Raw genomic sequence first — 12,639 nt, 5'->3', positions numbered from 1 at the left:
TGGCTTTGGAGAGTCATCAAAATTCATCAATAGTGATTTATCACAGTTGTCTCGATTAGGGGCTAGCAACTGTGGCTAGCAACCAAGCTTGAGCTTAGCGTAAAGTAAAGAGAAATGCTGCTAGCGTGTGACAATCATCACTCACATCATCTTTACTCTTGTAACTTTATGGGGAAGTCATTCTGGTACTTATTTCTTCTTTCATAATCATTTTCCTTCATAGTTCTTTTGCCAGTATGGCTGTGAAATAGGTATTAAATTATATTCAAAGTGTTCTTGAAAAGTCTTACATTTTACTTGTTGAAACCTGCAGGAACCCTGATAAACACATACATTATGCTGATTTCAAGTTAGTAGTTTGTTTTGACACAGTAACTGATTTCAAATTATTCATTAGATTTCATACCTTAGTATTGTAGTATAGTATATCAGTATAGTACAGTTTATCTACATCGACTAGATTTGAATTTCAGGGTCACAGAGAGAACACCCCGGTTCTAAATGAAAAATATATATATTCCAAGTAACCTCTGGTGTCCTATGACTTTCAGTCCGGTCCCATATTGCAGTCGTCGTGCTCCTTGAAGAAGTGCACAGTGGGCTACTGGTCCCTGTCGCGGCCGGCTGTGTTCTTCGTAGGGAAGGAGGACGGAAGCATGGAGGTGTGGGACCTGCTGGAGAAAACCCACGAGCCGTCGCAGATCCAAAACATCACCACCGTCAAGATCACCTGCATCAAACCCTGGATCATGTCCTGTGAGTTCACACAGCGCTCGGGTCGTGCCAGAAATGAAGGCTGTAAATAAGAGTCTGGCAGCAGTGAATGGGAACTCTGTGTACAGGGCTGGCTCCTCACTCTTCTAGACTGGACTTTTTTATTTAACCTTTATTTAACCAGGCAGCTCAATTAAGAACAAATCCTTATTTACAGTGACGGCTTGGCGAGAGGACAAAGGGGCTCTCCAAGTGTAACAGGGAGAGGGGACAAAACTATTTAATAAAATAGAAAAACAACGAATAAACAAACCAAAAAGAACAATCCAGAAAAGGCTATTGGATACAAAGGATACATACATCACTGAGTTAAGGGAAATAATTAAAACCCACACCAGACAAACAACCAAATACAATTTTGCAGAAGACAATTCACATGTCAGTTAAAAGACAGTTGCAGGTGTGTGTTGTCCTTGTAGTAGTGAGGGGGATGAATTTGTTCACCCTGGACACCTTCAAAACTGCTCTCAAAACGCACCTTTTCACCAAGGCTTTTCCCCATTAGTTAGTTTAGATTAGATTATGTTTCATTATCTCTTACCTGCCCCCCCCCCCCCCCCCCCCCCCCCCTTTACCCCTATTGCCCCCTTTCCCTCAATAGGGTATATCTGCAGAGCCGCAAGCCCAACGTCTGGGCGGGGCTTGTACTCTGTTTGAGGCAGGGCTTCGGGGCTTGTACTCTGTTTGAGGCGGAGCTTCGGGGCTTGTACTCTGTTTGACTGTGCATTCGGGCTTATACTCTGTTTGAGGCGGAGCTTCGGGGCTCGTACTCTGTTTGACTGTGCATTCGGGCTTGTAATCTGTTTGACTGTGCAGTAGTCAGTTTGTGCTGTTTATTTTTACAAGCAGTGAGGACACGACAGCATTTGGATTTCTGTGTTCCATGTTGCAGGTTAGGGTTAGGGTTAAGGTTAAAGGGGAACTATCTTATAAATTGCCTTTTTCAGTGTTTAGCATTGTTTCCTAGCTATGTGGACTTATATTAATATGATCTATGTCTCTAATTATCATATTGGCGCATTCTTCCAATTCTCCTCTCACAATATTCACCCTCGCTGAACTGAGTCATCTGAAAATGTGATGATTTGTGATGTCAGAAAGACACACCTGCATGATAATGTTCAGGCGAGTCAGTAACTTACCATTGTGGTTGGAGCCCAGCCTCAAAACGGCTTAGGATCTTGAGGTAGAAAAATGCTGTTTTTGAGGACTTGATTAGAAATACAAAACAATGAATTAAAAAAAATAAAAAATTACAGAGGTGTTCTATAAACTCACAGGAATTGTGTAAAAGTGCCCAAATAGTGAAAGAAATAGTAAAATAGTTCCCCTTTAAGGTTAAGGTTAAGGTTAGGGTTAAGGTTAGGGTTAGGGTTAAGGTTAAGGTTAGGGTTAGGGTTAGGGTTAAAAATAAACAGCACAAACTGACTACTTCCGGGTTTTACAGGAAACAAGACAAGGTACAAGCCCCGACGCCCCGCCCACGCACAGTCAAACAGAGTACAAGCCCCGAAGTCCCACCTCAAACAGAGTACAAGCCCCGAAGCCCCGCCCAGACGTATATGCAGATATACCCTACTCCCTTTCCCTAGCCCTCTTGACTGTGAGGCGACCTTGGGTTTCCTGAAAGGCGCTATAAAAATTTGATTTATTATTATTAAGTGTTACAGACAAGATCGCTCATATCTGGTTTTATATGTATCCTATTTAAGGTTCGGGAATATTCCAGTTGTCAAATAGTGACTATTAAATGGGATGCTGGAAATGACATGTACTGTACATGGAGGAGTGCACTGCTAGTCTGCTACTGAAGGCACAGTGCAGTGTTGCAATTCGAATGTCCATTAAATGTGGATATATTATTTAGTTATTTTGACCAATACAATACATAAGGTAGTATTGTTTTCTATTTATTGTATCTTATGGAAATGTATACATTCTAGATCTACTCTTCCTCTGTAGTATTGCCTATTATTACTGACGTATGTATTGTGTACTCTATGACATTAATTATATCTCATTATCCTATGGAAGTGGGTCTTATTTGAAGCGTAATATTTCTACTTTGTAACCTTGTGCAATATTATTATACTAATATAGAATCTAGAATTATAGATGCTATTACTGACTTCTGAAGTGCTTTTCTATTGGAAAGTGAGATGCTGTATGAATGTGAACCTGTAACATTCACGGCTAATCAACATTTTCTTATTTAAAGGCACACCTGAGGGCAATCAAACAGAGTGAATCTGATTAAGCAAGATGTGCTCAACTCGTGGTCGGCTCCTTTTGTTTTTATGTAATCTATTAATAAATAGGCACTGTGAGTACTGTGTGCATGTGAACTCACTCAATGAGGTTTGCGTTCATGTGTCCAGCCAAGCAGCACCTCCTGGCCGTGACCGATGACCTAGGAACACTCCACATCCTGGACATCCCGTGGACGCTCCGCAGCCCCTCCCCCAACGAGGTCAGGTGTACACTAGACCGTTTGAAAGTTTGACAACAATAGCAATATGTTCACCTGTGTGACTTATGGACGTATGGATGAAATGGGTCCAATAAATCACTTTCAATTCAATCAATTCCGGATGTAAATAGAAAATGGTTCTTTTGGTAATGTTTGATTGATTGATTGATTGATTGATTGATTGATTGATTGATTGAAAAGTTTATTAACAGATTGCAGAATGGGTACAGTACAGTACAGCTCAATACATACAATTGTTAAGGGGATGCAGACCAGAGAAAGACTTTCGTCTTGTTTACATCAGGGTCCCCCATTTTGCCCATGTGTAATGATTGTTGTCGGCGAGCCATATGCAGATTTTGCCTAGTTCCGAGCTGAGGGTTTTTTCAACCTGTAACTTGTTCTTGTCATAGACCAGCAGGGCTGAGTCGTCCGCAAACAGGAACAAGTTGCAGTCACAAGCTGACGACATGTCATTTGCATAAATTAGGAACAGTAGCGGTCCTAGTATGCTTCCTTGTGGAACACCACAGTTCACTGTGAGGGGGGGGGGGGGGGGATAGGGTACCATTTACCTCCACCATCTGTTCTCTCCACTCCAGGTAGGATTGATATTCACTCTTGATTGTTTCTAAGTAGGTTGAATATGATGTTTCTCATGACAAAAGATTTTCAATAAAAGAAAAAGTTGAATTGAAAGTGGATTGACCCCCATTTTTCCCTGTATAATTTCTACTGTATTAATTATTTCCTGTGCTGACAGCTCTGTCGAAGCTCAGTCAGATTGTGTTGGGACCATTGACCATTGATGGACATTCACCTTTTAGTTTTTGAGCCACTCTGCTGTTGCTTTTGCCATGTGCTTTGGGTCATTGGACCTCATTCTCTGACATTTTCTTGAGTGTCTTCTTAAATATCTTCTCAAGAACTTTGTAAGACCAAACCTAAGAAAGAACCCCGCCGGATTCATGAACATGTGAAAATGTGTTCTTAAACAGCCAAAGTTTTCTCAGCTGCGCTCCCCCAAATGAGGAATGCCACAGATCCTTAAATTGAACGTGCGTTCTCGTACACCTGAATTTACATACTTAAACGCTGAAAGATATCAGTGTCTCAGCCTGGTCGTCGTTATCAGCCTTCATCGCCTCCGTGTTATCGATCCTCTGCGTTGTGTTTGTTTTGGTTCATTGAGGCAATCGTTCGGTGGAATTTCGTACTCCCACTCGCCTCCGTGTTATCGATCCTCTGCGTTGTGTTTGTTTTGGTTCATTGAGGCAATCGTTCGGTGGAATTTCGTACTCCCACTCATTCAGGGGTACTACGACTATGCTTGCACCTCATGGTACCAAAGCACCTCAAAGGCACTAAAAACAAAATTACAAACATCTCAAAACAAACTGGTCAGACTACTGCTTGACCTTACTCCTAGAACCCACCTCACCCCTGCCCACTTTGACAACCTAGGATGGCTTAGAGTAGACGACAGAGTACAGCAATTTGCAATGGGCCTGGTCTACAAGATACACTACACGACCAAGGTACCCATGTACATGTCAAAATACTTCCCAAAGGTCAGTGAATACCACGATCACAACACCAGAGGGAGCTCCACAAATCATGTTAAACCCAGATTCGGCTCAAATAAGGGACTAAACACGTTTCGCAATTATGCCACATCAATGTGGAACGCCCTACCCAAAGCTGTAAAGGAATGTGGATCACTACCCACTTTCAAAACCTCTCTCAAGGGACACCTACGGGAGACTGCAATTCAACACTGGCCCCTGTAAATATCCTAACCCAACCCCCTCCAATGTACAGTCATTTACCTAGTATGGTTTTGTCAATAGTCCAATGTTCAAGTTCAAGTTCAAGTTCAAGTTCTTTAATAGTTGTCATACAGAAGTACAGAATACTTTCATACAAAATGCTTCTTACTGTTACGCTCCAGAGACTGTGCTAGACAAGATAGTATCAAATAACATAATAACATAATATAGCATGAATTTAGAAGAAGAAAATGAGGTCACAGTGTTCGGTATAGACATATGTACAATGTTCTGAGTTACCATATAATATACAATACACAATACTATGCAGTGTACTAATGTACAGTACTATCTAGTGCAAAGCAGAAATGGGATGAGGTACAATTTTAGGTACAATTTACAGTAAGGTGTACGAGTTGTAGTGCAATCCTTCATCCATAAATATAAAGTGTGGGGAGTGGGTGCTACAGTGTGTTTGTTTAAAGTGGGTGTGTGCTATAAAGTGTGTGGAGTGGGTGCTACAGTGTGTTTGTTTAAAGTGGGTGTGTGCGTGTGGATGTGTGTGCTATGTGCGTTTGGTGGTTGTTGTTGTGTAGTGTTCATTCATTGTTCGTTTAGCAGCCTGATGGCCTGGGGATAGAAGCTACTTCTGAGTCTTTCTGTGCTCGCCTTGAGACTCCTGTATCGCTTGCCTGACCGCAGCAGTTCGAAGAGGCAGTTGTTCGGGTGACTGGAGTCTTTAATGATTCTCTTAGCCTTGCCCTTGCAACGCTTGTAGTAAATGTTCTGGAGGGTGGGGAGCCCCCCTCCAATTGTGCGTTCGGCTGAACGTGTCACTCTTTGTAGTCTGCTTTGGTCTTTTGCAGTGCTATTCCCAAACCAGGAGGTGATGTTGCCGGTCAAGATGCTCTCTATTGTACATGAGTAGAAGTTCTTAAGGATCTTCTGGCTGACTTGGAACTTCCTTAGGCGCCTGAGGAAGTAGAGGCGTTGTCGTGCCTTCTTCACCACACTGTTAATGTGTGTGGTCCATGTCAAGTCCTCGGATATGTAGGCTCCGAGGTACTTGAAGCTGTTGACTCTCTCAACCGGTGCCCCGTCGATGCTGAGGGGGCTGTAGTCCTTGACCCCCGACCTCCTGAAGTCCACAATCATCTCCTTTGTTTTGCTGACGTTCAGGGAGAGGCTGTTTTCCTGGCACCATCCCGCCAGGACCTTGACCTCTTCCAGGTAGGCCCTCTCGTCGTTGGCAGAGATCAGGCCCACCACCACTGTGTCGTCAGCAAATTTGACGATTGTATTGCTACTCCGCTGAGCCACACAGTCGTGTGTATACAGGGAGTAGAGGAGGGGACTCAGAACACAGCCCTGGGGGGCCCCTATGTTGAGGGTGATGGATGAGGAGGTGCAGTTGCCTGCTCTCACCACCTGGGGTCTGCCAGTCAGGAAGTCCAAGACCCACTGGCAGAGGTCATAGCCCAAGCCCAGGTCCCTGAGCTTGGCTATGAGTATGGAGGGGACTATGGTATTGAATGCCGAGCTGTAGTCGATGAATAGCATTCTCACATAGTTCCCCTGCCTCTTGTCCAGGTGTGATGCTGCTGTGTGCAGCACATGGGATATGGCGTCCTCCGTGGACCTGTTGGGGCGGTATGCAAATTGCAGGGGGTCCATGTTGATGGGGAGGGAGGAGCAGATGTAGCCCTTTACTAGCTTCTCAAAGCACTTCATGGCTATGGAGGTGAGAGCTACAGGGCGGTAGTCGTTGAGGCAAGCAGGCTTGGATTTTTTGGGTACAGGGATAATAGTGGACTTCTTCAGGCAGGTGGGGATGACAGCCTGTTCTAAGGACAGGTTAAATATGTCAGTGAATACTGGGGCCAGTTGGTCGGCACAGACTTTTAGGACGCGGCCGGGGATGCCGTCCGGACCTGCTGCCTTCCTGATATTCACTTTTTTAAAGGTCCGCCTCACCTCATGCTCTGTTACCCTGAACACTGCGCCTCCATCAGCAGCCGACCCCCCCCCCCCCATTGCCGAGGCTTGTGAGCTGGTGTTGTTATTACCAGCATCAAACCTCGCATAGAAGGTATTGAGGTCGTTTGCTAAGGAGATGTCACTGTTCAGTTTGAGGGAGGCGCCTTTGTAGTCTGTCATCGTTTTGAGCCCCTGCCACATAGCTCTAGAGTCAGCTTGTTCAAACTGGAGTTCAATTTTATCCCTGTAGCGCCGTTTGGCCTCTGACACTGTCCTCCTTACGTTGTGTCGCGCCACCTTGTGGTCATTCATGTTGCCTGCCACTAGGCCGTCATTGTATGCTTTGGTGCGCTCTCTCAGAGCTTCACGGACGGATTTGTCTACCCAGGGTTTTTGATTTGGGTAAACTTTCATTTTGGTAGTGGGGATTGTTTCTTTCACCCTAGTACAGACATAGTCCAGCACTGTCTCCGTGTAGGCATTAATGTTATCTGTGTCGCGGAACACAATCCAGTCTGTGTGGTGAAACACTGACCGGATCGTCTCTTCTGACGTCAGATCCCATTTCTGCACCTCTCGCGAGACTACGGGAGTACTTTTAATTCTCTGTCTGTACTTTGGTGAAAGGAAAATGGATGCGTGATCTGACTTGCCAAAGCCACTATCAGAATGACATTTACATTTACATTTAGTCATTTAGCTGACGCTTTTATCCAAAGCGACTTACAAGTTCTGTACGACAAGACAGCAAGAAGGGTACAACTCTATCAGCTGAGTAACAATGTTCATCAAGTGTTGCGTGTTACAGTGTAGGTTAGTTTATTAGGACAAGTGCATGACAGTAAGGTTAGTCAGGGTTAGATTTTTTTTTTTTTTTTTTTTATCATGCCTTGTAGCCACCTTTAAATTGCGTGTAACAGTGATCTAGGATGTTACCGCCTCTGGTGTTGCAAGTCACATGCTGATAGAAGTCGGGCAATACCTTTCTCAGATTGGCGCTATTGAAATCTCCCAGTACTAAAATGGCGGCGTTAACGTTAGCCACTTGTATTCTATTTACCTCGTCGTGTAGTCTGGAGAGCGCAACCTTGTTGCTGGCTTGCGGTGGAATATACACTCCGACCAGGACGATCGCCGTTAACTCCCTCGGGAGGAAGAAAGGACGACACTTGATGGTTATATATTCCAGTTCTGGGGAGCAGTGGTTGGATAATTCCTTCACGTTCGTTGGATCACTCCAATTTTTGTTAAACATGAAGGCAATACCTCCTCCACGTTGTTTACCGGACTCTGATGATGTCCGATCCTTTCGATGGATGAAGAAGTGATCCGCTGGTTGAATTGCGTGATCTGGAACCTCCGGTGTGAGCCATGTTTCGGTGAAGCAAAGGACATTGCAGTCCCTAACGTCTCTTTGATATTGAATCCTTGCTCGGATGTCATCCAGTTTATTGTCTATTGATTGTACATTGGCTAGCAATATACTGGGAAGTGGTGTACGGTGGCGTCTGGATCTCAGCCTGTTTCGGATCCCAGCCCTCTTTCCTCGTCGTCTTTTCCTGGGCTCTGGGAACAAAGGGTCTGGTCCTAGTCTCCGGAGAATTTCTTCAGGCCATTGGTGTGGTTCGGAAAGCTGATCCAGCGAGTAATCCAGTTGGTAAGTTTCCCGTAATCCAATGTCTATGAGTGACTGACGGTCATATACATTAAATGCACCAACAGTTGGTACGCACAAAACTCTAAAAACTATAAATATTAACAAAAGTAAACACAGTCTCGACGGAGCGAACAGAGAGGCAGCCGGTCGGGGCGGCGCCATCATCAATGTACAATTTTGTTTGTTTGTACAGTGTCTCTCCCCCCCCCCCCCCTCAATGTACAGTTTTGCTTGTTTATACAGTGTGCCCCCCCCCCCCCAACCACCTCCAATGTAAATTACCCAGTATGGTTGTCAATATCCCAATGTACCCAACCCCCCCCCACCCAACCTCCTCCAATGTACAGTTTCTACGTCAAATGTATATACTCCCTTTTCTTGACTCCTTCTGTATCACAAACAGTACTGTATTTGCAAATCTGGTATGTCATAAATGTATAGATGTAGCAGTACTGACTATCTGTATGTCATGTATGTCATATATGTCCTGATGAATTGAAAATGGGGGACCCTGATGTAAACAAGACGAAAGTCTTTCTCTGGTCTGCATCCCCTTAACAATTGTGTGTATTGAGCTGTACTGTATTGTACCCATTCTGCAATCTGTTAATAAAGTTTTCAATCAATCAATCAATCTACCTGGCTAAAACACGATAGGGGGCGAATTCAGAAAGAATGGATTGCGCGGCGCTAATAGCACCCTTAACTGAGCGATCTGCTCCGTCTTTGCAACCTATTCACTAAAGATATTGCGCGGATGATATACAAGCGCAAACACAACCCATAGGTGTGCAATTTGCTCCTGATTTGCTCCAGCGCAGTTGGCTCGCAGAGCAGTTTGCACCTTGCAGCGCTGTTGGCAGATATCAGGGGGGGGAATAAACCCGAAAAGAGGCATAGACATAACAGTATTTTTCACCATTTGTATTTTGTTTATTTCGTATTGTATTTAGCTTAATTTGTATTTTCATGACACATAAAAATGTTGTCCCTATCTTTCATCATTGTATTTGTCTGTCAAGTCATCCCCAAAGAAATTATTTTGAGCAGACCTGTCCATGGTGCTGAATCTTTAGACCGAAGTTAGGCACTGTGCCAGTGAAAATATTTTCTCATTTAGGAATTTTTTTTGTGTGAGAAAGTTGTATTTAATGTTTAGTTAAGAGAATAGAACGTGCATTATCATATACTCCAGAATAAATTTACCAGTTTACCAGTATTGGTTTGAAGGGGGGAAAACATAGAACAATTGCATTAAAGGAACACAGCAACATTTTGGGAAATGTGCTTACCATCTTCTCCAGAGTCAGACAAGAAGATGGATACCAATTTCCTAGCCTAGCTTAGCACAAATTAATGGAAGCAGATACAGACCACTTGCTTAAAAATAGGTGTTTTTGGCCAACAGACCATCTTCTGATCTGACTCTGGAGAAGACAATAAGCACATTTCCCATAATGTTGCTGTGTTCCTTTAATGCAATTGTTCTATGTTTTTTCCCCATTCAAACCAATACTGGTAAACTGGTAAACATTTTTTATAATAATAAGTATTGCTGATCTGATCCATTACTTTTACTAAACAGTGTAGATTTACTCAGACCAATAGGTCATTGGTAAAAAATAAAAAGGTAAAAAAAAATACCACTTTGCTTTGCATATACATTTCTGTTGTTGTTACACATAACTCTTATTATCATATTTTAGTATTGAGGAAATGATCTCATACCATTATCCGTATTAGTCTGGTACTGCCCCCATATCTGGTATTACTATTGGTTTATTCCTGTATTACTGCCCCCATATCTGGTATCACTAACTTCTATGTTAGAATGCTTTTTATCGATTATAGCTCTGCTTTTAATACGCTTATTCCATCTAATCTGATCCACAAACTTCAGTGTCTGGGTCTATGTGACGCTGTCTGTGAATGGATTCTTAGCTTTTAAATTTAGAGACCTCAAAGAGTCAGGATTGGAAACAATATGTCTGATGAAATTGTTTTAAGTACTGGTTCGCCACAAGGCTGCATTCTCAGCCCTTTACTGTTCTCTCTCTGCACTCATGACTGTACTGCTTCCTATGATAACAATCTGATAGTAAAGTACGCTGATGATACCACGGTCATTGGGCGTATAAACTCAAATGACGAGTCATTTTACAGATCAGAGGTGCAGAACCTAGTTAGGGGGAGTGAGACCAATAACCTGATTGATTGATTGATTGATTGATTGATTGATTGATTGATTGATTGATTGATTGGAAACTTTATTAACAGATTACAGAATGGGTACAGTACAGTACAGCGATGCAGACCAGAGAAAGACTTTCGTCTTGTTTACATCAGGGTCCCCCATTTTCAATTCATAATGAATTGTAAGTAAGGGTGCAACTTGCTCCGTGCAATCCATTCGTTGTGGATTTAGCCCACAGTGTTTGCTCTGTACCTGTATTCCAATGTGGATTCGTCCATACATGGCAAATAAAATCTCTGACTCTGACTATTGATTTATTCCTGTATTACTATAATATCTGGTATTCCCATCTACAGTGCTATAGTTTTAATTCCCATTCCGTGTGCTTTACAAATGTTTTTATGATGGGCTTGAAATGTTCTCTTCCCTCTTTCTGCAGAAGGTCAGTGTGAGTAACTACTTCGACATGGAAGTGGAGCGACTGGTGTATTTTGAGAAGCGGAGGACACAGGGGAAAAAGAACATAACAGAAGAGGCAGAGGAGAACAGGAAGAAGATGGTGAGACACGGATCTGGAATACAGTGATCACATTATGGAGTATTTATTTCATTTATAGGACTGTCAATATTAATACATACATTTTGGTAATTAATTTGAACAACCTAACATGTTAAAAAATTAATGCAATTTAACCACACACAATTTGACCCCAACCACCTCAAAGGCAACCGCTTTAAAGGAAAATGGCAACATTATTGGAAATGCATTTACCATCTTCTCAGAGTCAGAAGAATATAGATACCAATTCCCTCTCTGTGCGTTCAGTAGAAAGCTATACGGCTACAAGCTAGCCTAGCTTAGCACAAATGAATGGAAGTGGATACGGATCAGCTAGCCTAGCTGTTGGCCACAAACATGATACTGTAGTATAGCTGTATTTATTCTCTCAGAGACAAGTTTGTAATGGAGATGGTAACACTTCACACGCTGTACCGGCAGCTAAAACCAGATTCCAGGTGGGTCAAAGTAAACGTGTTTCACGGCCCCTGGAAGTGTGGATTTATACCATTTTAAGGAATCGAAACAATTTCTCCAAACATAATGAAGCGCAAGTGTAGACATGGCCTCTGTGTTTATGGTCTCCAGGAGCCCTTGACGCTGGAGAGTCCTGATGAGGACTATCAGAACAGGATGGAGTACGAGGACTATCAGGCTCTGGAGCATGCCTTCCTCGTGGACATGTAGGACACACACCTCTGACACACACATACTGACAACTACACACCCCTCGTTGCTCAGTCATACATGAACAATAACACAGCCACACTTTTGTCACTGTAAACGTTTTTAGGTTTTCACTGGATATCAAGGTATCTTTTTATTTTTATGTTTTATTATTTTTATAATTGTTATTGGCTCTCTTACTGTATGAACTATATTTATGTATGATTTTATTAAATGCTTCACAAGTTTTTAGTAATTTGAACTTTTATGTAATCTGAGTCCTAACATATTTGTAACTGAGGGGTACAATTCCCTGACTGTATTGATAAGTATGGTATCATTAAACCACTACCGCTTGATGTACTTTAACTTCTGGCCATCCAGTACACGATATCTAAGTATGATGAACACTTTCCCACATATGAAACCAGGTCCACACAAATATAACAGTCGAAGGTTTAATATAGCAAAAGGTATATACAACATTCACTTAATTACATTTATGATTTGAATGCACTTGTAAGGCAAATGAGTATTCGTAGGCAAATCAACACTGAATGTCCAATCTCTGGT

The 12,639-nt window shown here is 42.7% G+C and overlaps 1 protein-coding gene across 1 annotated transcript in view; it reads left to right on the top strand.

The window, feature by feature from the left end:
- The window catches only part of dnai3 (dynein axonemal intermediate chain 3), a gene marked incomplete at both ends in the record, with an annotated part of 147,456 nt that extends 135,369 nt beyond the window's left edge, over positions 1–12,087 (top strand). The window contains 4 exons of the mRNA XM_084311245.1: positions 552–756; positions 3,153–3,244; positions 11,281–11,400; positions 11,989–12,087. Coding sequence (XP_084167371.1) covers positions 552–756; positions 3,153–3,244; positions 11,281–11,400; positions 11,989–12,087 — 516 coding nt within the window. The remainder of the gene's footprint in view (positions 1–551; positions 757–3,152; positions 3,245–11,280; positions 11,401–11,988) is intronic.
- Positions 12,088–12,639: the final 552 nt, after the last annotated feature.

The sequence above is a fragment of the Notolepis coatsorum genome (assembly GCF_963971535.1).
Source record: "Notolepis coatsorum genome assembly, chromosome: 3".
NCBI lineage: Eukaryota > Metazoa > Chordata > Actinopteri > Aulopiformes > Paralepididae > Notolepis > Notolepis coatsorum.
This window is presented reverse-complemented; position numbering and strand designations above follow the sequence as displayed.